The sequence below is a fragment of the Miniopterus natalensis genome, chromosome 2, assembly GCF_054644295.1.
Source record: "Miniopterus natalensis isolate mMinNat1 chromosome 2, mMinNat1.hap1, whole genome shotgun sequence".
Taxonomy (NCBI): domain Eukaryota; kingdom Metazoa; phylum Chordata; class Mammalia; order Chiroptera; family Miniopteridae; genus Miniopterus; species Miniopterus natalensis.
The window spans coordinates 24,917,293-24,943,504 of NC_142082.1; the positions used below are offsets into that span (position 1 = coordinate 24,917,293).

Sequence of the window (26,212 nt, forward strand, 5' to 3'; positions counted from 1 at the left end):
CTGAGAACACTGCACGCAACCCAGGTTTGCCAAACTTTAAACCTGGCTGCACCAACTATTGCCATTGCCTAGTTAGTGATTTGGGAATCAACTTCGATGTCTTCTGTGAATTTCTTGTTGGTACAATAATAGAAATAGTTCCATCTGGCTTTCATCAGCCAGGTCTTTATATCAACTGGCTCCTCTACACATTTGATATCATAATTATCAATGACACGTTTATTCGATACGTGTGTATTATGTGCCTGTTGTACTTCAGAGACTGTTTTAGGCTCTGGAGATAGAAAGGCACATGAAACCCAGGTGCTGAGATTGGCAAATACAAACGGGCAAGTCTTTGTAACTCAGCTGGACTAGAGGCACAGGAAGGGTAAGTCCAGAGTGCGGTGGGGTATAAAAAAGGGACATCTCTCCTGGCCTTGGACGTGGAGGCGGACGTGTGATATCGATTATGAAGCTTAAAGGGTGCGCAGCAGGTAGGTGTGGGGGGGAGAGAGAATGATCCAGCAGAGGATCGAAAAGACCCAGAGGAGAAAGCCCTGGGATGCAGGAACCACACATATGTTACCAAGTGTGATTTGGTGCAGAGTGTTGAGAAAAGGCAAGAAACGGTCCTCGAAGGGATCAAAGGCCAGATGAAAGGTTTTGTGTGTCCCGAGTGGGATTCGGATGCTTCACTAGTTCCCCAGCATCCTTGGGATAACAGGGTGAAAGCAGCAAAGTAATGTGAGGAAACGTGTGCTTTAAAAATCATTCTTGTTCCAATAGGGAGGAAGTATCAGAGAAGGGAACTACCAGAAGCAGAAAGGTCAAATGTTTTTAATTTTTTTTTATTTTTTTTATTTTAAAGAGAGTGAAGGGGGTAGGACATCGATTTGGTGTTCCACTTATTTATGCATTCATTGGTTGATTCTTGTATGTGCCTTTATCGGGGATCAAACCCACAACCTTGGCATATGGACCAACTGAGCTACCTGGCCAGGGCAGAGAGGCTGATTTCAAAGGCACTTCAGTAACGCCGAGGGAAATAACTAAGTCAGCTGTGGAAGAGCTGGATGGAAGTGGCCGTACTTGAGAGATCTGGCGGGTATAGAAGGGATCACCCTATGGCTCATTGAAGTGGCGGAATAAGGGCTGTCACCTGGGCTTGAGAAGCTGGGGACCGTGGTGTCTGACCTGGCCTCTGGGACCTCGCGCTCTCCTGGTCTCCCTCCTGTCGCTTCTTCCCTGGGTCCTTCTCTTTCCGCCTCCACATTGTAGTGCCTGGTGCTCAGACACAGGTGAAAACAGACACTTTGACTTCTTAAGTTGAGAAAAAAACAGAGGGAGTGTTGTATCAAGAAAAGGGAGAAAAATCAAGTAAAATTAGGATAAAACCATATCCTGCGAAGTGGCGAGGGGGTCATTGGGTCCCTTGGTGAGAGCAGGATGGGGCGATGGGAGGGGAAGCCAGGTTAGCCTTCCTCAAGGAAGAAAGGAAAGGTGGCAGGGGCGCGGGGGAAGGGAACGTGTGTAAGTCTTGCCAGAAGTTTCTAAAAACAGCCTGGCGGGAAGAAGAGGCTCGGAGACGTGGCATCAGGAAAGGTTCTTTTGTGTGTATAAATTCGTAATCATCATTAACATAAATTGGATGCTCACCGTGTAAGCCGTTGCTGGTGTGATGTGGCTCATAGGCCACCGAGAAAACTGGTAGGAACAGAGACGACTAAGCCAGCTCACTTTACAAGGCAGAAGGGCACTTAGTTTTCAAGGGCAATAACTACGCTAAGAAAAAAGGAAGGCTTTGCCTCTTATTGATGACCAGAGAATATAACAGCAGACTTCTCCATCTAGCCAAAATGTGGACTCTCAAAGCAAATGTAGTTCCCCACTTTAGTCTGGATATTTAACGTCATTTTAACATAACCGTGTTTAACATCAACAACGAACCACATTACCTAAGGAAAGAGGCGAAAAAACAATTGAACAACTAGAGGGAAACAAATACCGTCAGAGGTTGGGTTTCCTATTAATTTCACTAGAGATTTCCCAGTAGTTATTTTTCAACAGATTGGTCTTTCTCAGAGTTACTCCTATGTAAGATTCAGGGCAAAAGGTGAGCTGAAGTTAAGGCGCAACATTAGTCAGCACAGAGCAACGTAAGAGTTTCTACTTGTTCTGTCCTCACTATAGACTATATTTCTATTTCCTTTCCACTTTGGAAGATGTACTGCTATCCCATTTGTGTGGGGGCTGTGTGTTCGTAATCGCTTGTACGTGAAAAGGAACGTGTTCGTCTGCTTGTGTCTTTTTACCATGAGACCGGGCAAGCAAGCGCCTTTATCAAGGCAGATTCTCTAATTTAAATAAATCTCCTAACAGTGGGATGCATGAAAGTTTTATATATTTTCTCATTTTGAACATAAATCCACAGAAGTGCAGAAAATGCATATATAATGCGACCAAAATGATGAATTCAAGATTTTAAATAAGAAAGCCATAACCAAAAAGCAGTATCCTCTTGTGTCACGTAAGGCACGATAACCAAGCCCCTTCAGGAATCCAGTTTCTTGGTAAAATAAGATGACTTCGTTCCCTACAAATAAATCACCAAACTTTTGTGGGCCTCAGTTTCCCACCTGGAGAATGAGATCATTCTAGAAGGTTTTTAAGGTTCAGTCACTAGCTGTTTTTGGTTTTTTATTTTGTTTTTTGCCCAGGCCATCGTGTTTATTAAAAAATGAAAAAGATGTTCCCCTTTGAGAGTAAAAGGACAATTTAGAAACAAATATGTAAAACCAAGCATGTGATAAAGAGCAGGTTAGAGAGAGGGGAAGAAGAGGTGGGTCGGGTGGCACCCAGCCTGGTGCGGGGCTTTGGGACACCCTCCGCTTCAGCCGCCTGCTGGAGTCCTAGGGCTCCGTCAGTGGATCCCAGAAGGTGTCTGGATGCCACGAGGTCCTCAGTACCTTGAAGACCGGTCATCATTCTGCAGCCCAGGCGTTCTCAACCTCCGCACTGCTGGCATTTTGCCCTGGAGAGGTCTTTGCTGAAGGGTGAATGCTAGGATGTTTAGCAATATCCCCAGCCTCTACCCACTGGATGCCAGTATCACCCCCCAGCTGTGACCACGAGAAATGTCTTCAGACATTACCAAATGTCTGTGGGGCCAAAGTCCACCCCTGCTATTGAGAACCACTGCCTGAACCCAGCCACCTTCCCTTTCTCCATACGCCCACAGCGCGGCTCTGACTTCCCTAAATGCCAGGACCCCTGGGGTAATTTCAATTTACAAAATACATGTGCAACATTGTGAGTGCCCTGCTGGAAGAAAAAAAAAAAAAAAAATTAAACAGTGTTAGGAAAAAACTAAACAGTCAATTAAAAGATTGTTTGGTGCTTTCAAGACACAGTGTTCATCACCCTGTCATTGGCAAGCTTTTCTTTCGTTTATTCTTGCCTTCTATCCAAAACATGTTAGCCTTCGTTATTAAAGTTGACCGCTGTCAGTGCAGCGTGGCTCTTTCCGAACAACTCTGCTGTGTGGGAGGAGTCACCTTCCTTTGTTTCTCACAGCAGCGTTGCTTCTGTTGGGGTTGGAGAGCCCCGTTTGAACATGTAAGTTTTGTTTCTCCCCCTGGTGTGGCACTACGAACAGGATTTCACAGCCGGCCCTCTCCGGGAGCTACTCAGGACCTCCCTCCCTTTCTACTCATCATTTTCAGACTTGAGTGTGCACAGGATTGACATAAGTAGGCCTTGCGCCCACCCACCAGAATCGTAAAAGTGTATGCAGAGGCCTTGCCTGGGTTCCGTCACACATGCCATCCAGGCGGTCTCAGCAGCACCTGCTCTCTCAAGGCTGTGTGCTGGGGTGGTTTCTAGTGTGTGGAAGGCAAGCTGAAAGCACATTCCAGGCACGGAGGGGGGGCCAGGAGCCTCTGATTGCCTGGGCCGAGCTCAAGGGTCAGCCAGCAGTCACATCCTCCTGATGACCTCTCCAGCAGGCAGGCATTGGGAGGGATTTCAGAGGAGGGGGTCATTCTTATAGTCGTCTCACTGGCCAGAGCCACTCCCTTCCCGCCTGTTCAATTTCATACTTTCAGTCACAAGTCTTGTCACCTCTTCTTTAAATATCTTCCATATCCTACCCACTTCCCTTAATTCAGACATTTGTCATCTTTTACCTAGATCCCTGGTCTCCTGACTTTTTTAATCACTCATTTTATCAGTACTAAGTATTTGAGCAGGTATCCTACAGTGTATGTATTATTTCTATAAAATGCATTGCATGTTCTGCGATCAGTACGACACGAAAAATGCTGAACATCATTAGTCATTCGGTAAATAGAGTACAAATCAAAACCCTGAGATGCCACTTTACATTCATTAGGGTGGCTACCATTTTTTTTTATATCTTTTTATTTAAAAAAGGGAAATAATGCATTGGTGTGGATGTGGAGAAATAAGAACTCTCAGACATTGCTGGCTGGAATGTGAAACGACGCAGCCACTTTGGAAAACGATTTGGCAGCTCATCAGATCAAACGTAGAGTTAACTTGTGACCCAGCGGTTTCACTCCCACTTAGATGTCAAGAGAGTGAAAACATACACCCACACAAGACTCTTACGCAAATCTTCCCAGCAGCTTATTCATAATAGCCAAAGGTGGGGATGGCCATCCGCCGATAAGTAGATAAATGGAATGTGATATAGCCCACGACATGGATGAACTGTGAAAACATTACGCTAAGTGAAAGCAGCTGGTCACAAAAGACACAGACAGTGAGGCTCCATTCCAAAAGAGTCTCTTTTGGGGAACTAAAATGTCATCAAATCAGATCGAGGTGATCGTTGTGCAAGCCTGTGAGTATGCTGGAAAACAGTGAATTGTACACTTTAAATGTGTGAGCTGTACGGTAGTGAGTGATAGCTCAGTGCTGACCTTGAACTTTCTTCCCACGGGGTCGTCTGGCCTAGGATGCTCACCCCCACTTTGGAAAACTCAGGCCGACTGTTCCTGTAACCACTTGACTCTCTTCCTCTAATCTCACTGCTCTCCCATCCATCCTTCCTGCTTCTGGCTAAAATAAGTTTCATATTATGTCGCTTAACCTTAACTGGCTCACTTTTGCCAACAAGATGCAGCCCCAACTCTGTCATGGCCTTAGATCGTGACTACACTTTTCCAGTATAGGTACATTTTATATTCATTTCTCAGGGGTCTGGGCTTAACATATTGCATACCCAATAAGACCATTAATTAAATCATATTGAAGTTATTACGTTAAAGCTCACTAAACACCGTTTAAGGGCTTTAGAACTGTTCTAAACATGAAATGATGAAACAAAATGTTTCTGACGGTGCTTTCGACAATAGCGCCCCTCAAACTGACTCAGAGGCAGGTGTTCTTTATTCTGAATCCATGCAGCTTGGGTTTGATGAGGCTGCAGTGCTTAGCAATTTGGCTTGTAAACTGCCTAGCAGCCTCCTAGAAATGTCATTACCTCTGAGTCATCCGTCTACTTTAAAACAGCAGAGAGGAAACAGAGTGAGCCCTCCTGTCTTTACCTTCCCTTAAAAAAAAAAAACTTAAAAAAACCCTTCATTTATTCAGCCACTGTTTACTGGGGGAATCTGTATATGGTGCGCTATATTAGGTATGCAGGCATCATGAAAGTAGCTGAGGCAGTGGTCTCGACTCTCGGCTAATGAGAGCTTAAGGTAAGTGTTCATGTTAAGCAGGTAATATCTGTAAGCCAGAAACTATGCTACGTGCTCTGGTCTCTGCTCAGCAGTCTACTAGACACTGAGGATCTGAGAGAGGGATTTGAGAAAAATAACCTTTTCCTGCCTCTAAATAGCTTGTAATCATTAAAGGAGATAAATTGACACATAAGTCAGTGTATTTTATAAGAAGTGCGTGGTACAGGCATGTGAGTGCTGTGGTCATGCAGGGGAGGGAGGGAAGGAGAGCTGGAGGAGCACTGGTCTCGAGTGGGGCTCAGAGGAAGGACCTGCGGACAGCCGCGTGTTTGAGAACCGTGGGAGAGAGGGCACGGTGGGACCCGGGGAGCTTAGGAAGTTTGGAAAGCTGAGGTCAGCATCGCTATATTAAGAAACGGACTGTCTGAAGCTTGTTCTCGGCAGCCCGGTGGGTTTAAGCAGGCTGTTCCAAGGCGAGTGTATGACTAGGAGTGGGGAGGGGGCTGCTGCCCCACTGTCCTTAGCTCTGTGGCCTTGAGCCAGAGCTCTCCGCATCATCACTGCCTCTCAGAGGAAGGGGTTAGGGGGGGCGAGGGCAGGGTCTCTTTTGCCTTAAAATTTGGAGGATTCTGTATTTCACAGTTGGGGAAAAGAAGAACAGTAAGATGGAGGCGTTTCCAGCCCCCAGCACAGTGCCTGCGCGTAGGTGTTCAGGGAGCACCTACTGTGTCGTGGGTGGATGACTCCTCTCCTCCCGCTCCTGCCGTCTCTCCCAGGTCCTCATTATTACTCCCTTCCTCTTACATGCGCCTTTCTGTACCGTCATTTCCTTTCCTTTTCCATAGCTTTTCCTTAATCCTTTCTCCATGAGAAGGAATAAGTCTTAGGCTTGGTATAGAAGAATAGAGCTAATTTCTGAGCCTTGTAGCGGTAGCTGGGCCGCTGGGCTGTGCACCAGAATGAAGGCCCTGCCTCTGCCTCAGCCCTTGACTCACTTCCAGATCTTGATCTCCCCCTTGCCTGGCCCCATCGCCTCATCCATTAGAAATACTTTCTTCACAGAGATGGAATTAGAGTTCACTATGAAACAAAATATGAAATTTTCTTTGAGGTACTATATGAGTAGGGAAAAAAATTAAATCTTAGGTGACATCATCTGAAACCTTTTAGATAAAATTTCATTGTATGTGTTATCAAAGGTTTTACCAGTTGCATCTATTGAGCATATAACCGCAGTAATTTTTCTTGCATCTATTATTTAATGCCACTCCTTAAGGGATCCCTTCCTAACTTAAAAATTTCTATGCGTACATGCCATTTCCTCTCTCTGTTCCGTTTCTTTCAGCTTGGTCAGATGTATTTCTCTGCCTTCTCTGAAGTCCCTTTTGTTAGTATTGTCTCAGAAGAACAGTGTATTTGCTCCCCTGGTGAACTGTCAGAGCAGAGACAAAAGGGAGACAAACAGTAGGGCTCCTACTTTGTCTTTCTCCATCAAGTCTATTAAAATTTAATTGTTCCAACCCTGAGAATGCAACACGTCTCCATGGCCCTGCTTTTCTCCTTCGTTTCCCCATCAGTCTGTGTATTTCCTCTACCGTGGGGTTACAGCATTGGAACAGTTGGCATGGTCTACCTGTCTGTGCCCATAAGAGAGCCACATGGTATTTTTATTTCACTGGTCAAAATGGACAGATTAAGAAATGCGATTTTAGAATGCTTTTATTTTGAGTTTATTTTCCTTGATTGTTGCTCATGAAGGCAGTGAAATAGGAGGTAACCATTGCACACTGAATTCCAACATTCCTTCATCTAGTTTCTCCGTAAAAATATAGCCCAAATGACTAACCCTTTATGCTGCTATAGAAATAGTCAGGGTTATAAACCATAGCTTAATAACAGTGAATAAATCCTAGTAAACTGTGGTTTTGGTAGGAAAGTGACAAATATAATATGCTTTGCATAGTGTTGTCCTGGCATATATCCGTCATTAAAATGAGTAGAAATTGGGATTTACTCAACAGAAAGAGGCATTTGAATATTCAAGAGGAAGGAGCCCGGATCTGAAGTTTTCCGAAAGGGCAAACATTTAACAGAAGATTTACACAGAGGCAAAGTCTGAAACTACCGAGAACTTTGTAAATTCTTTTAACAAATTATGTAAAATCTTATTTGAAATGAAAGCTAGTATCTGGATTCTAATCATTTTATTAACTGAAAAAGAAAAGAATTCTTTGTCTTAAACTATGAGTCACTATGCTTTACAAATCTGGGCCCAGCAGGAAAGGGCCCAATGTGTAGCAGCCGGTGCACAGAAGAGGGAGCCCAGTGCACGCATGAAAGCGAGTTCATCCCCCTGTGACTGGGAAAATGTGAATTCAGACTATATGGCTGACCACTGCATGCCTGTGAAATCAGCAAAAGTTTGGCAAGTGTGATAAAAAATTTTGACAAGAATATAGAGCAATGGGAACGTTCAAGCCCACTGTGAAAATGTAAGCTAGTGGGTACAACTGGAACACAGAGTCATCTTAAAGTTGTGCGTATCCTGAGATCGAGAAATTCCACCTCTTGGTGATTGTACTATAGGAGAGTTCTTGCTCGTGTTCATTAAGCAACATGATCAATGCAGTATTGCTTCCAAAGGCCCAAAGAAACCTGGACTCAACCTAACTGTCCCTCATTGGAATTGTAGTGCACCCTACAGTGGAATACTACACAGTGGTTAAGAGGAAGGAACTAGAGATTATATGTGAACAAATTTCAAAAACATGTTGAGTGGGAAAAACAGGTTACAAGGGGAAGCTTATTAAGCATAAAAACCTGTAGAACAGAGTCTCTATTTTTATGGTATAAGAATAGCATAGAAAAGAAATAAGATGAGCAGATAAATACAGGAAATTTCCACTGTTTTTATAAAATTTTGTTAAACTGGGTGTTAGATACATGAATGGTTTTCATATATCATTCAGTATGACTTTTTATACCTGAAACACTTTATTAAACAGAAAAGATAACTCACATTTTTATTTTTCAAAATATCTTTTGCCAAAAATTCTATTAAATAATTTACATGTTGCAGTAAATATACAAAGGAAAATTACTTTGAAAGAAGGTAGCTATTAATATATTCTTCTTAGTCATCTCTGGCTGCCAGAACAAAATACCACAGACTGAGTGGCTTAAATGACAGAATTTTTTTCTTTTTTTGGTCACAGTTCTGGAGCCTGGAAGTCCCAGATCAAGGTGGCTGCAGGGTTGGGGCCTGGTGAGGGATCTCCCTCTGTGGGTTGCAGGTGGCCTCCCTTTGTTCTATGCCCTCACATGGCCTTTCTTTGGTGTCTGCACCCAGAGAGTGTGTGGTCTTGGTGTCTCCTCTTACAAGGACACTAATCCTATTGCATCAGGGCCCTGCCTTTATGACCTCATTTAACCTAAATTACTTCCTTAGAAGCCCCGTCTACAAATGTAGCCACACTAGGCTTCAACATATGAATTTTTGAGGGCCACAAACGTTCAGTCCTTAATATGGTATGGTCTCCTTGGAGAAAGAAAGAGAAAGATGGATGAGAAGTTGTGAATAAAAGCTACCTGAGGCATTTTTCATTTGTGTTCAGTGTTATCAGTGTACAAAGGACAGGCTTGGAGACGTAGACCCCTTTCTAAAATCTCAACACAGCTTTCTTTTTTCCTCCTCTACTTCTCTGGAGCTTCGTTAGATGCTTCGTTTTAGTGAGTTGGTATTTAATAATGAGTCTTGTCCTCTTTGATTCACTCTGCTTATTACTTTCACTTCTGTTGTTCCCTTTTCAATCATGTACTCTGTTTTCTATTATTTTTTTTTAAAAAACGTTTTTATTGACTTCAGAGAGAGGAAGGGAGAGGGAGAGGGAGAGGGAGAGGGAGAGGGAGAGGGAGAGGGAGAGGGAGAGGGAGAGGGAGAGGGAGAAACATCAATGATGAGTCACTGATCGGGTGCCTCCTGCAGGCCCCCTACTGGGGATCGAGCTCGAAACCCGGGCATGTGCCCTGACCAGGAATCTAACCACAATCTCCTGGTTCATGGGTCGACACTCAGCCACTGAGCCACGCCGGCCAGGCGACTCTGATTTTTAAAAAGTTTTCATTGTTGTCTTCTATTTTGATGGCTGTAGACTTGGATTTTTTTTCCCCCTTGTTTGGCTTTCAGGATGTGCATTATAACAAATCCCGAGTATATTACATGTGACTCTCATAATTTTTGAATATCTTATTTTTAATTTACATTGATGTTATATAATCCTAATTAGTGTCCAGAATTATTCCTTTTTGGTAGTCTTTTTAATCTACTCATCTAAAATAAAATGTTTGTATTTTGAAATTATGTATAATCAGCTCCCCTTCATTTGCTTTCACCCATTTCTTATTGTACATGTAAAATTTATACTCAACAAGAATTTGGACAATTACATGTGAAAGTGGAATAGTAAGCAAAGCAGTCGTGCAATTTTAGACATGCAAGAGAATTCCAATCTCTTTGTTTCGTGTTTTAAAATGCTGCCAGAGGGTTTGATAGTGTCTCTTGTTAGGTAGCGCATTGCTAAGGTGATATAAATGGTCCCCCTAGAGTGGAAATTCTTTGACACAGGACCAGCCATGTTGCATTGGTGCATGATGCCTGTGATAACACCATTCAGGCAGTCATCACTCTGTCGGTACATTTTAACTGAGTGAGTACTTTGAGTCAATAAAGTTGAAGGAAGTCAGAACCTGTACTACTTTGGAGGAAAAAAGCATCAATTGCTACATTTTTTAGAATAGTGTCTGATAGCTTATTTGGTCAGTGTGACAGACAGAGAAACTAGCAGCACTGCTGAGTGGTCCTAAAGTGGAGAAGCCAAATTGTGCGGCTCTCAGGAGAGGTGCCTAGCAGTTCAGCGGGCGCCTTGCCTGTTGGCATATGGTAGGTGGCTTTGTCTCAGCCCTGGGACACTTACCCCTGAGGAAGGGCTCTGAGAGCATTTGGCTTTGTGATGGGGCCTGGAGGCTGGGCACTCAACCACTGAGCCACACCGGCCGGGCTACTCTGCTTTTTATAAAGGAAGGGAGGCTGGCTCCGTTTCCAAAGGTGCACGTGGAAGGCTTGAGAGCGTTGGTGAGTGCAGCAGCCGAGGCACACTGGCCCGCTTCAGTGAATTAAAGTCGTTCATCATAAGGGATTTTAAAAAGTACTCTACACTTGTTTATTGATTTCTTTTCGGACATTAACTAGCTTACTGTTCCCTGCAGGAGGAACAGCTGAAATCTCACGAAAGTAAACTGAAGCAGATTACCACCGAGCTGGCCGAGCACCGCTCGTACCCCCCGGACAAGAAAGTGAAAGCCAAGGAGATAGATGAGTACAAACTGAAAGACCACTACCTGGAGTTTGAGGTAGGCTGGGCCCGGGTGTAATGAAAGCCGGCACCTGAGTTATTTTATGATCTTCCCATGAGGCAGGGTTTTCTTACAGTTACTGTAGCTGTGGGAAGTGTGCCTTGTCCCTGCTCTAACCTGGGAGCTCCAGGCATGGTCTCTGTCATGGTGGCCCATTATGTTTATGATTCTGTTTCAGCATCAAAGATAACTGTCAGATTGTGTGCTTGAAAGCACGCCTCCTGCCTGGTCGGAATGGCCGCTATGAGAAAAAACACCAGCGGCAGACAGATGTGCTGGGGTGGGCAGCTGCTGTCTAGTTTCTGTGTCTCTTCCAAGAGAGTAGTAATATTCCAGGGCATCTGTACCACGCCCTCTCTGTCCGCTCATCTCCTGGTGGACGCTTAGGTTACTTTCATACCTTGGCGATTGTTGATAACGGTGCAGTGAACATGGGGATGCATGTCTTTCCAAATTAGCGTTTCCCGTTTCTTCAGATAAATACCCAGGGGGGGATTGCTGGGTTATATGGTAATTCTATTTTTAACTTTCTTAGGAACCTCCATACTGTTTTCCATAGTGGCTGCACCAATTTACAATCCCACCAACAGTGCACAAGGGTTCCCTTTTCTCCACATTCTTGCCAACACTTGTTTGTGATTTCAAAGTCCCAGTCCTTCGTCTGAGAGGAGCTGGGTTCCTTCTGTCTTTCCACAGCATCGATCTTTCCCCAACAGCCTTTGTTAGTCATGTTTCTGCCCACTCTCTCCAGACACACTTTCATGCTATTGTTCAACTCCTTTCTTCTGCCCTAAGTGCTCTTCCCCTCATCTTCAAGATGCAGCCCAAATCCCTCCTGTGAAAAGCCTGCTCTAAGCTTACGAGTTGGGTTTACTCTGTAATAGTCCTACCACAGCTGGCTTTATGTTCAAGTTATTTCACTTTGTATCTATAGTGGATCCCATAACATCTCCCCTGCCCAAGGCTGTGAGCCTTTGGAGTACAGGGACCTCTAATTCATGTCTAACCTTTTCTCTGTGCTTGCTGTTGAATTGAACAGGATTTCATGGAAGCGTTAAAGTCTCTTCCCTAGTTATAAAATGTTTATTATAAAATGTGGCACTTGATCCACCATAGATCCCTGTACTAGCTTTCTTCACGGCCAGGCAAGTCCTTACTCCGGGCAGACGAAAATAAATTCTTTTAGTAAAGGTAAAAGTCTGTTAGCACAAACTGGATGCCTTACCAACAGAAGACTTGAACAAATATTTTCTAAAAACAAACAAAAAAACTAAGCAGCAAATCTTTCCCTGGGCTTGTTCATTCCTGGGAGATGGGAGTTCTCAAAAAGCAATCATAATTCTTCACGCTTCTAGAATGGCTTTCAGCTAGGCTCTTTTAGCTTCACACATGCTAATTAAATTTACCAACACCTCAGTCCCTGGCTCCTAGCCCTCAACACCTTGCTTGGCTCCCCTGACTGAAGGCTGAGAGCTTGTCCCCAGGAGGTGGGAAGGGTGGCGAGACCAGGGAAAGGTTGCCACTGCTAGAAGCACATCCTGCTTTTACATCTCCTGTAGTGCCCCTCTCCAACCAGGTGTCCCAGCCAGAGCCAGCATTTTCATCTCCTGACACGGATGTAGACAGGCTTTATGGGGACAGGTCTTACATTCATCAAATTGTTGCCTCAAGGAGCCTGAAGATTGCATTCCAAGGGCCCTCAGCTTATTAAAATCAGACTCCTGTGCTAGTATATCAGGCATGTTGGATTGTCTGTCAGGCAGCATGAGCCTGTGTTTACCAGGAAGGTAGAGGGCACCTCACTTTACAGATGTTATCTAAAAAGGATTTTGTAAAAGTAACTGTTTTTTAAAAATGCATCATTATTTTTCACTCACATGAAAGTGAAGTGTAGTGCATCTTGTGGGGGTCCCCTTTGCTATTTCAGCCACGATTTTGACCTGTGTTTACTGGTGGGGATCCTTTGCATGGCATTAAGCTCTCTGCATTGTAAGCAACATCAGCAGGTCACTTCATTCCTAGATAGGGGTGTAAGAGGTATTTACCACTGTATGTCCTTTATTCACTGCTTTAGCCTCAGCTTCTAGAACATGGAATGAGTGCTCAGTGCATATATGTGGAATGAAGGAATGGGATTGTATTACTGTATGTAAAAGATAACATCACTCAAAGGTGTTCCATGAGAACACGGAGTAGCTCCCCTGAAAACAAACCTGAGGGACAGGGAGGGCACAGCAGTGACTGCAGTTCAGTGAGGACCCCCTGGGCAGTCACAGCAGGGGAGCTTTAGTCTGCCTGTGCCCAGTCACCAAGGAAAAATCACAGGCAGGAATTAGCTGTCACTTATTCCCAAAGTCAGGGCCACCCTGGGCTTTCAGAGCAGTTCTTAGAGTTTTCACATCTTGGTAAGGAAAATGCTATTATTTTGTTAGAACATTAAGCTGTTAGTAATAACACTGGGAGTTGCTCCTAACTTTTTGCATTTCACTTGTTTATCTCCTAAGTTGCTTTGAGTACAAACAGTTCTTCATGGAGGCCAAATTCACAGCTCTTTCAATCCCTTAGAAATTCTCCAAAAGAAAGCACACAAAATAAAAAGAAAAGAAATTCTCCAAACCCTGTCAGTAAATAGTTAGAAATTCTGGTAAATAGGTAGGTTCAGGCTTTATTTGTAAGTCTACAAAAGGTCTGCAGAGAGCCAGGAGACTTCGATCTTTCTTAGCTTGAGCCTGTTGGAGATTCAAAAGGCAGCAATAGGCTACACTGGTGAAAGGCATTCCTCTATGTGTCTCTCCTTGTTGACTGTTAATTAAGGGGGTGGTTTTGTTTCTGACTGAATTGGTGCCCCCAGCCTGTGGCTGTTGCTTTTTAAGAAGCGTTCACCTGGAACCTAATCTCACTTTTGAAGGAGTTATTAGGCATCACAAGTCTACATTAAACACACCATCATTTCCCAATTTCTAAAAATAAATCAGAAATAGCCTCATTTCTTTACATTAACATATTTCTACTTTATTCAGTTCCAATTTCACTTCAAAATGTTTGAATTGATCTCCATGCTTCTGGTGCATTTGGAAATGTATCAAGATGTGGGGTGGATGGATGGTTTGTATGGGATATAAAAACTCTGGGAAACTCCTGGGCTCTAAGAGAGGCAGCCCCATTAAAGAAGTCCCCATGATGGCACTGTAGTTGGCCCCAGAGATTTGGCTATATGTCTCTTTAGCTTTAAAAAGAACAGCAGTGAGAAAGTGAAGATAGTGTTTACTCCAGGGTGGTTTTTGTTTAACATTTAAGATGTTCTCAGTGGCTTTGTTATCGGTGGAAGTGGAGTTCTTGGGATACCTGGAGGAAAATAATTTCCTGAGGCCCCCACGGGAGGATGGGGTTCTATGGAAAGCTTTACTGATGATGTAAAATTAAGGGGGTTTCTCTCCAAGGTCCCATCGCTGTCCAGCCCACCAAGGAAAAAGTCTAATCTTGTCTTCAAGATTAGATCTGTCTTCAAGGGCTGGAATTAAGGCCACTGCCCAGAATTTCTGCTCCATATTAAAGTCCAGTCCAGGCCAGCATCTGGCTAGCTTAGCTTTTGTTTCTAGCTCTAGTCCATTGCGTGTGGGGTCCTCATGGCCATACGCCATGTGGCTACTTAAGACCACATGGCAGGTGAGTGCACATCATGGAGCAAGAGAGCGCAAGAAGGGAAGGCTTCTTTGTTCACCTGGGATTATGTATTCTCAAGTTTGGGAGGAACCAGAAGCTTATTCAAAATAACTAATCAGCTTCCCAAATTTTCATGGGCTTGCATTGGGGTCCACTCCCTAGCCAATGATCTTTTTCTTGACTTCACTGTGCATGCGCCCATCTCCCCCTTTGTCCCAGCCGTTCCCCCACTGATCTGCAGGGAATGGACAGGTGGTTCCCTGGGGAGTGTGAAGCTGTAGCTTCTTGGTGAAGCTGCCCAGATGTCCATGCTTATAATGTCTGGCCTCCCCTTTGCACTCTTCCTATTATTAATATTAATAAACTAACTAGTTATGAAAATAACAACTTAAGTAATTAATTCTTGGACCTGAGTAGGGAAAGGGAGACTGTGTAGCAGCCCAAACCTATTAAAGACGTGACTGGAGATGAAACATGAGTACCTCAGAGATATCAGAGGTTCTGTTCCAGAGCTCTGCAATAAAGCAAATGTCACAGTAAAGGGAGTCACACGAATTTTTTGGCTTCTCAGTGCATGTAAAAGTTATGTTTACACTATGCTGTAGTCTATTAAGTGTGCAATAGCATTATGTCTAGAAAAGCAATGTACTGTACATACTTTAATTTTGAAAATGCTGAGTGTGCTGTAAAACATTTACTGAAAAGGGATCACTGAGGGTCAAGTTAATAGAGGCTCCCAAGGTTCATTGTAGAGCTGGGTGAAAACCTGGTGGCCAACACAATGCCGCTGAATTTTAGGTAGTTCGGCAGACCAAATGTCAGCAGGTTTTTGGCCAGCACAGTGCTGTGTTTGTTTTCATTGTAATCTGAACACACCTAGGGAAGGCAGCAGTCTCCTGCCCACCCTCCATATTACATCACGTCGGGTGAGGTTTCACGGTGTGTTGTTGGCCTGGCCCCGAAAGCATTTGCCTTCCCATCGCTGGTGCAGAGGCTAAGCCAGTTGTGTATGTTCTTTGTCTTAGGTCTTTGCATGTGGGCTTTGGAAATACTGTCCCTTCATGGTTAGAAATTGGACACTTCCAGGTATTTGTGTTTGCAGGTTCCAATCCAGCAGGAAAAAACAGTTCACTTCCCTGTTGGCTCAGATGCAGAATAAAGTTCCCTTGGCTTAATGCACTAGAGTTCAGGCGAGTGTCCCCTCCCGAATTGCAGCCTGAAGTAGAATATGCTTATTATGGCCTAAGACACTTAGGACTACACCAACCACACGGCGAGGAAACTCAATTTTAGAAACAGTCAATGTCCACTATAACAAAACATGTAGATGTCTTGGGGCTGAATATTTTAAATCTAGAAAATCTAGGACATTCTTGAGGCATGGTACATCTTTTTCTGAATTTCTAATTTTTGGCGGCATGTAAAATGTCATGATTCCCTCAAACTTAATGTATTTGAGAAGAGCACGTTCCATGCAGCGTCATTAGGGAAACTCAAAACAGCTCATATCTAGAAGTGAACATAATACACATTTCTAGCCGTACGTCCTCCGTTTTATTGTTGGGTTGTTTGTTGCTGGGTGGGTGGGTGGTCTGGTGTATTTCTTTTTGAACAAGTTCTCTGGTTGGATCTTAGCCCTTTCTCCTCAGATTGCTCATTTTTCATCTGTCCACAGCAGATAAGTGATTTTCACACCATGGACCACTTTTCCTCTCGCTGGAGCTGTGCAGGGGCTTATATCTCAATACAAAGCCACCTGTCACAAGGCAAATCCGCTTCTGAAACAAAATCATCTAGCTATTCATTTATAAGTGGCCTTGATCATAAAAGTACAAAGATAGCAGTTATTACCCTTTTTCTCCCTGGCGGAAGCGAGGGAGAAATTCCATTAACTTACTTAAAGAAGGTTAGTAGCAAGTCTCAGTCTTAGCAGCGGAGTCCAGCCGGGAACCCAGTGCCATCCCCCTTATAGAAGACATCACAGAGGTCATTGTGTGTCCGGATCGAGAAGCTAAGATACCGCAGGTTGATAGAATTCTTGGGGAAATTTAAGAATTTTTTTAGCAGAATGCTAAGTAGTATAATTATGAGTCAAAAGCTAGAGGCATAAGGTCAGCAGTTGCCTGAGCTCGAGTCCGATTATAATAGGGACATAATCCTCGCCTTGCGACATGGAGTTGTGTTTGGTGTGACGTGATGAGAGAGGGCTAAGACGCTCTGAACTTTAATCTGTAAACGATGACATGTGCTTTTGAAAGGAGAAGCTTGGCAACAGGACCCTTTGAATCGCATTTTAAATAAGTGATTGGAAAGGACTAGGGCCATATCCCAGAAGACAGAATAAACAGCGAGCCATGTGACTTGAAACGATTCCCTGTCCCTAACTTCCTCCTCGTGCCTGCAGTGTCCTCTGTGACAAGGGTCACTGCTTCGAGTTAAGGTATTGTCGGCAGGCAAAGGGCAAATACTTGAGTAATAAGTGAGTAAAATTGGGGAATGACTCAACTGGAGGTAGGTGGACTTTTTCATCTTATCCTTGATGTGTTTATTACATGTCTGTCCTCTCTGGGCCTCAGTTTCTTGGGTCTCAAAATGAGATGGGACTGGGTGAACTAACCTGTAAGGCCCCTTTCAACTCTATACGTACTTTTGAGGAGAGTGACCTATTAACACCCATTAGTGTATTAGAGTAACTCACTCTCACCCTAAGAGTGTTAAACACAGAACGAGAATGTTTCAGTTTGGGGATGTCAGGGGATCTAGACCAGCTCTATCCCCTAGAGATATAATGCAAACGACATGCATAATTTTAAATTTTCTAGTACCTGTAGCTACATGTAAAAACTTAAAGAAAACTGGTGGAATTAATTGTAATAAGACATTGAAATTTAATACAACATATCCAGAATATTATTCCAACAGGTAATCAGTATGAGGTATTAAGCTGTTTTACGTTCATCTTTCCCTACTACTGCACGCCTCCAAATGTAGCATACGCTTTGCACTCGCGGCACATCTCATTGCAGACCGGCCACACTTCCCGTGCTCCGCAGCCACATGGGGCTCGTGGCTGCTGCGTTGGCCAGCCCGTGTGCAGACCATGCAGTCTGCTTAAAGGCCCGTCGGGGACCAAGAGGCCTGATAGCACCGTGGGTTCAGGCTCCGTGCTTACTGTGACAGACAGAAGCCAAGCAGATACGGTGTGCAGGTGTGACGTACCTATACAAGGCTTACAGTGGTTTGCAGATGGTTCCACTCTGATTCAGCGCCTATGTGTCCCAGTTGTTTAATATTTTGATGATTATTTCTGGGTAGCGATGCAATGAAGAGGAGGCCTACCTGGTGTGAGTGATATGCTCACCTGTAGCCTCGTAGCTTTTTCCTCTCAGTGACTTGTGAGATAGGAGAAAACGAAATACATTTCCCTCATGGAGAAAGTTCCCAGGTAAACAGTGTAAATAGTCTCCTTCCCAGTTACCTCATACTTTCTGGTAAGTGACCCACCCCGTCTGTTTGCTGATGGCTGCTGCCCAATCCTTTCCTGGACCAACTCTGGAATCAGAACAATGAAAGGGGTATGCTTTTTGTTTTTTTGTTTTTGTTTTTTTTATTTTTACCCAGAGTACTTGATCTCTCTCTAAACCACATTAGATTTCTTCTTACTGTTTTCTAGAAGAATCTGCATGCTTTTGATGTAAGAGTTTTAAAAATAAATAAATAAATAAAAACATGTTTACTTAAGTACCTGATCTGAGATGAAGAGGTTTTTTGTGGGGAGCAGACTATTGAGGTTCCTTGGGTATATCTACTTCAGAATTACTCAACAGACTTACAATGAAAACTTAAAATGTTTTCAAAAATATTTTCTCTGAAAATGTTAGACCCATAAAAAACCCATATGCAAGCCAAGCAATGTTTGCTGTAAGAACACTCAGCGCAGCGTTCATTGGAAGCGTAGACGTCGGTTCCGCTTGTGTCATGTAGACTTCTTGCAGGAGCATTCGACAGCTTGTCTACTTGTGCTCCTCCCTAGGCACACATTTGGAAGCAAGATATATGGAAGAAGACACAGTACTGACCACACACCCTAAGGAACGTGCAGGGTACTTTCATAGTAGCTTTCTTCCCGGACTTGCTCTGACCTTTGACAACATTATAAAATAGGTAAATCATGGCTATGTCCTTTCAGTGCCCTCTTCCAACTCCGTGGTTCACCATTCCCTCCCAAAGATCAGTAGTGTGTCTTCTTCCTTATATCTTGCTTCCAAGTCGCTCTCACCTTCTTAGAGAATCCTGGAAAGTTTACAGCTGAAGGTGGCTGCATCCCCTCATTCTGCCCATGTGGAGCCCGAGGCCTGGAGGGAGTAAGGTCTGGCTGTTCAGTGTTTTGACTCCACTGGTTGGAAGATCCTTTACCACACAGGACAACACTGACACAGACCCGGTAAGATTGTAGCCTATGAGACTTCCCACGGGAAGGGGTGTTTGAACTGGGAATACAGAAGGTGTAAAAGTGCTTCAAGCTCAAAAACAATTAATACATATTGGGGATGAAAGGTCAGGGGAGACCCTTGAGGAAGGTAGCTTACAGCAAAGGTCCTTCAAACCTCCTGAAATCCTACTTGAAAAATGTCCTGGAAAGACTGACTGTATCCCCTCATGCCTGCCCTTGGCCTTTCTGGAGCTATGAGCCTGTGACAGATGAGCTGCCACAGGAAAGGTGCCTCTGGGGCCATTCGTAGGACTTAGAGAATCCCAGTATAATCAGAAGTATAAACAAAATATGAACTGAAATAGTAAGAGCATGACTTGTATAAAAATGTCATAACAACCTAAAATTTTGTTTTAGACATGAGCTCCCTAAGGAAAAATTTAGTGAGAGACAAACTTTTGTCCTACAAGAGCTAAAAGTTAGCCTTTTGTCCAGATAAGTAGTGTTTCTCTAGCTCAAATTACTCTTCTGGGTATATAGAAACTTAACTTCATATCCCTGTGTTTCAAAGGACTTTTTTTTTTCCATTTTACTTGACGTCAGTTTTTTTTTTTAAATACCAGTAATTCAGTCAGAGTGATTTGGTTTTTTAAGTGAATTTTTTATACTCAGCTATTGTCAAAACCCTCCCACATGGCCAAGCTGGGTGGGGCCGTCAGGAACTGGCGTAGCCAGAGCTCCAGTTGGTGGATTGGAACTGGAAAATTCATTTCTTGAATTTTCCACCTAGAAAACAAAATGTGTATCTTTTCTAAGTGAGCTTTGTGGACTTTTAAATTCATAATTTGGGTTTACTTTTTTAAAAGAAAAGAATCGGGATACTAATACAGACTGGGTTTATAGAAAGAGTTTTGAGAGCCGGAGAAACAAAAGAGTGAGACATAGCAGTGTTTTCAAAATTAGTTCTCAGCGGGAATCAGGAAGACTCTCCTTAACCCAAGTCCTGTGCCCAGGTGGGCCCTGAGGAGGGCAGTACAGGACCAGGAGGCGGGGAAGGTCGTTCGGTGGCCTTTGAGCTCTGTTTTCTCTCTGGGGCAGTGGAGTTGGCCTGAGTTGGCCTCTGGCAAAGACAGGGTGCCATAGGAGCAGGAGCAGCAGAATGGCACACTGAGGCGCCCAAGACATTTCCTACAAACCCAGTCCTTTTTCTCTGCACCACAGCTTTTTAACCTCTCCTGCTTGTATTATAAGAAGTAAGCTTTTTATTTTAAAGTGTTTTTCATTGAAATCACAAAATTTATTTAGAGAGTAACAGAGCCAAGCGATAGAAACAAAGGCATTGAATCCACACTTCCTAAGGATTTCCCAGAAAGCCACAGATACAAAACATGCCAACCAAAAAATGTGTATATTTGCTGTATTTAGGCAGTGGGTTACCTCTGCATGCTCACGCCTGAGATGGAAGTAGCATACTTGAGAAGTATTTCTACATACTTGAGAAATATTTTTATAAGTAATTGAAGACCAACTTAATTAACTGATACAATAAAGAAAAAAAAGGTAAGGAGATTACAGAGGGAAGAAAGGACTTTATTTTAGTACATAAAGAAGCCATTAAACATTTGAATTGTCTTTAGCTCTTGCCCACAGAAGACTTCATGAAAAGAACAAATCTTAAGGAGGGAATTAAGAGAGAGGGTTTGCTGAAAGGACCAAACCACGAAAACAGTATCTAAAATTTTCCTTAGGGAGCTCATATCTAAAATTTTCAGATAAGAACTTACAGAAAGCTCTGTTTTGAATGTAATTATTGTCATAAATTAGCTGGTATTGGTGGGTGAGCCAGCTGATCAAGGAGAAAGTCCATGCAAATCAATTCTGCCATCATCCGCCAACGAATGCAAACAGTCTTTATTTAAATAAGCAGTTACTTCAAGAGCACCTTCCTGTTTCGTCTGCTTGTTTTTATTTTTTGTTTTGTTTCTTTTCTTTGTTTTCCAGTATAGAGGATCTAGGAGCAAAACGTGGTTTGCTATGTACATGACATTATTAGTTTCTTCTGGTTTCATTTTAAGATGGCCTTTTACCTGCCCCGGTGAGAAAGGAAAATGTCAGGAGGAAATGTATTCAGGATTTGATTGTTAGAGCTGTGAGGTCTGAATGCAAATGGCAGTACTCGGTTACAAGTGCCTGCGCAGTTTTATTTCCATTCAGGTTGTTACTGTCATATTCATATCAGAGGTCAAAAGGAGATGATGTTCTATTAAATAAAATAAAAAATGATATGCTGGGCTCAAGAGAAAAGAAACTGCTCAGTCGGATGCATGCAAATTTATATGTGGATATGATTACATTTCTTTTCAAATACATCAATAAGTGTGATTTTTTTCTTAAGCAGACAATTAACATTTACCTTAAGCAGCGGCTTGCTTGGCCTTGGACGTGGTATTTTTTGTTCCTCCCTGGTAGGCATTGCTGCTAGTGAACAGGGATATGGTTTTCTACATACTTGAGTATTTTTACAAGTAATTGAAGACCAACTTAATAAATTGATACAATAAAAAAAAAAGGTAAGGAGATTACAGAGGGAAGAAAGGACTTTATTTTAGTAGATAAAGAAGCCATTAAACATTTGAATTGTCTTTGGCTCTTGGCCACAGAAGGCTTCATGAAAAGAACAAATCTTAAGGAGGAAATTAAGAGAGAGGGTTTGCTGAAAGGACCAAACCACGAAAACAGTATTCAGATCCTTATCTGCAGGGAGTGGCTGCTGGGTTGAGATTTGGTAAAATCCCACCTCAGGGGTTTTTTCTGATAGTGGAATTAGATTATGTGCTTATGCTGTTAGAAATCTATTCACACTGTTGGAGAATTCCTAAGGACGGATGCTGGGCCTGCAGTTCTGACATTTTTTAGAACTGATCTGAGAATGAATCAGCAGAGGCTAAGACAAAATCTTTAATAACCTGACCAAAGGCAGCAAATTGTCCCTGAGGCACAGCTTACTCTCAAACCCTCTTTGCCCTTCTTAATCAAAGACATACCTGGAAGGGCTCCTCGCAGTGAAGACTGAGTGATGATTCAGGAAAATGAATCGATGCCGTACTTACTAGTTGGTGGCAATGTCCACACCAGACCACCTGACCCCAGGGCTATTCTTTTCACTGTCACAAGCATGTCACAGACTCATGTTTTACATCCTATCACATTTTCAGTCCTGTCTGGAACTGCATTAATTCTTACGTAGTGATTACTTTGTGGTATGAAATTATATTAATTAAAACATTCAGGGGTTTTTATTCTTCCCTTTCTTCCTTCTGGCCATGAATACTATTGTCAGAAAAAAAGTATAAAACTTTGATATTGTTATTGTTTATTTGTTAATGTCAGCTACAGGTTCCTTTCTGTATTAATACTGATGCGGCTACTAGCCTCCGACCCAGGGAGCCTAGGATTTTAGGTTAGTGTTAAAGTATTTATGGTGATCCTGATACATTACATGTAAATTATCACTCAGAGGAATTCAAATAGAAATAACCGTTGGCAAATCTTTATCTTTTTAATGGATGCTTTTGCTGCAAGGTAAATTTAGAGGCTGCTCTTCATGTATGAGTGAGATGTAGTAACTATCCAAATGAAGACCCAACATAGTCCATATACAGAGGCCCAGTTTCTCTTGATTTTTAAGCTGAACATGGATAATAAAATTTGGTCTTCATTTACTGCTACATAAGAGATACTCAGAACATGTGTGTCTGTTTTAAGACCCTCAAGAGTATAACATAAACTACTTTTTTTCTCTGTAGAGAGAGAGCCTGGTCGTAAGCACAGCCGCCGGCCCGTCAGTGCAGCTGTGCAGGGTTTGCTGTGCGCACTCAGGTGGATGTGGGCGTGGGCGTGGGACGACACGGACAGACTTCTCTGAGTGGTGGCTCATGAGCCCCAGTACTGCCACACAGGGTCACACCTTGGTGATTTTGTGGGGAACATGGGAATGGCTGTGCACCGAAGATTAAGTGTGTCCCAGGGGTTACTGACTTAGGAACTCATCAGGCATCTACTTCTATGTGTCTATATCCCCATTATTTTTATTTTTCTAGAATTTGCCATATTGAGAGTTTGAAATATATTTTTCACTAGATAGGAGAAATTTTATTTTTTCATTCATACATTCAACCAATGTTTATTTAGTGTGTTCTATGTGTTTGTTATGCTGGGAATATAACCAAAGCCCCTACCCTCATGCAATTGCATTCTAGTATTGGCTGGGGGAAGATAAACAGGATTTTTTAAATAAATATAAGGCTGATGGTAAGAAGTGCTAAGGAGAAAAATAAAGCAGTGAACAGCAATACAAGTAGGTATGACAATTTTAGATGTAAATGGCCAGGGAAGGCCTCAATATACAGGTGACATTTGAGTCAAGACCGAAAGAGGTAAAAGAAGGGAGGGAGTAAGCCCTGTGGATTCCTGGGGGAAGTGCTTTGGGCGCAGAGAGAACAGCAAGCACCCAAGGTCCTAGGAGCCAGAGTGTCTCCTGTGTTCAGGGACAGCCAGGAAGAGAGATGCTGGCCCGTGGTGAGCCCTGGAGAGCACTGAGATTAGACCAGAGAAGCGGAAGAGGGTTGGGACGGATTAGGGTTTTCTAGCCCTCGTAAGGATTTTTAAGGATGAGCGATTGGAGCAGCGATGGCGCCCTCCAACTTCCATTTCAGTCGACAATTCTCTCTTGGGAAGAGCGCATGGGTGGCGGGGCGCAAAGAGGGAGACCAGTTAGGCGGCCACCATAACAAACCAGGCACAAGACGATGGTGGTTGGTCCAAACCAGAAGCGGTGGAGCTGGGGAGAAATGGTGTGATTCTGGGTGTACTCTGAAGGTAGAGGGACAGTTGCGAACAGAATGGATGCGGGATATTGAAGATGAGAAGCATCGAGGAGCAAAGTTTTTATTGTCAAAGTTCCATACTCGGGGTTTTAGAAGTACCTCTAGCCTGTTCTCTCAATACTAGAATCCTGATCGTTAGCTGGCTCCACAGACTGGTGCAGAACTCTCAGTGTTTTGATTCACTCAGAGCCTCTCAGGTGTCCTACATGTTGTGGGCTCCTAGGGAAGGGCTGAGAGGACTGCACTCTGGCATCCAGAGTTACAGCACTTGATACAAAGCTATTACTGGAAATAATAAAGGAGCCATTGATTTGATATTTATTATGTGGCCAAAGTACAGCCTAGAGTGGATAATCTCCATCAATAATTTGTGGAGCTTTTCTGAGATAAACTTAATATTTTATTATTTTCCTTTGTTATTTCTTTCTTTTTTTTTAATATATCTTTATTGATTTCAGAGAGAGGACAGGAGAGGGAGAGAGAGAGAGAAACATCAATGATGAGAGAGTCATTGATCAAGCCTGCAACCCGGGCATGTGCCCCGACCGGGACTCGAACCCCAATCGCCTGGATCTAGGTTGAGGCTCAACTGCTGAGCCACGCCCGGCCGGGCTCCTTGGTTATTTCTTTATTAAAATTAGGACATGTATCCTTTAGCAATGCTTTCAGCTGCCGTGAACAGTGGCTTACCCCTCAAGGATATTTATTATTCGTACTTACAAGAGCTATCCAGAGGGACTAGGGAGGCTCGGGTTGGATCCAGCTCAGTGTGTCGTCAGGAGCCCAGCCCCCTTCGGCCTTCCCACTTTCCTCAGGCCCTGCTTGTGGTCCTTCAGCCTTCACCCCGCTGCCCCGGCTCACGGGGTGCAGCTCAGGGAATCACCTCCACGGCAGGGAAGGAGTGAGAGGGAGGAGCTGGCGCCGGTGGCCCCTCCTCCGGAGCCTGTCCCTTGTCCCTCCTGTCCGAAGGCACAGCCGCTTTCCCAGAAGCCTCTCAATAGACATGTTCTTGTATCTCATCGGCTAGAATATCACATGATCCATCTTAGCCACAGAGGGGCTGGGAAAGTAGGTATCTGGGCTTTATCAACCTTTGCAGGGGGAGGGATGTAGGTGGAGGGGACTGAGAATGGCTTTTGATTGGCCAAACCAACAGCGTCTGTCAGAGTAGTCATCCTAGCACATGCGTTCATGTGTGTATTTTCATCTCCAGAGAGGAAATATCGTGTGAGAACATGGGTTCTGGAGTCAGGTTTCCTGAGTTCAAATCCCAGCTTCACATCTTTGCAAACTAATTCCTTTAAGAGAGGGATAATAGTGTATTGATTGTATGTGATTATTGTGTTAATGACCTGAAGTGAGCATGTGGGCATTCCATAAATGTTATCTTCATCACCAGCCAAAGCTTGGCGCCCCACATAGACCAAACCCAGAACAAGCGTGAGGACTAGAAGCTTTTCCCCACTTTGAACACAGCAACTTGAAAGAGTAGCTTCCAGTAGTTTCAACTTCCTAATTACTGACTTAAAACTGAGATACACAAAATCTCAATTTAACTAGAAAAACGCCTGAAAGATTTATAGTTATAACAGAATTTGCTTGCCTTTGTTGGGACAGTTTATAACTGACATGTTCTTTTGTTTAGAAATAAAACACTTTAGGCCTGTAAATCCTTCATGTGTCGAAGCGGTACAGTGAAAGGCTTATTTTGACTAGAATCTATCAAATCGAGAATCTGAGACCGTTCTATAATTTGCAATATATATAATAGTTCCAAATAGCAACTCAGATAGAAACTTTAAATCTTAAAAAAAAGCACCAGTTAGAGTTAGAGAAGTAAAAATTCTCTGCTCTGTTGTTCTTCTCGGTTATTCTTACAAAAAGACGCCCAGAGACAAGAGAATCGGGAGCTGCTTAAAATGTCGTGGATACTCAACAAACCATTGATGAAGAAAAATTTATAGAATGAGAAAAGTATCAGCAAATGATTTGAAGTTTGGCAGGAAACCCAGACAGCTTCTAAAATGTGCTGTGGTCTTGTAGGAGACTGGAGGGTCGAGCCACCGTGGGCTGATTCCTCCAGTTGAGTCTTTGTAGAGTTACAGGGACTAGGAAAGAGAGTGAACCACCGA

The 26,212-nt window shown here is 43.3% G+C and overlaps 1 protein-coding gene across 2 annotated transcripts in view; it reads left to right on the plus strand.

Annotated features, from left to right (window-relative positions):
• The window catches only part of PSD3 (pleckstrin and Sec7 domain containing 3), a 338,824-nt gene that overhangs the window by 304,024 nt on the left and 8,588 nt on the right, over positions 1-26,212 (plus strand). For both annotated transcript variants that reach the window (XM_087814210.1, XM_087814211.1), the window contains one exon: positions 10,953-11,096. In XM_087814210.1, coding sequence (XP_087670336.1) covers positions 10,953-11,096 — 144 coding nt within the window. The remainder of the gene's footprint in view (positions 1-10,952; positions 11,097-26,212) is intronic.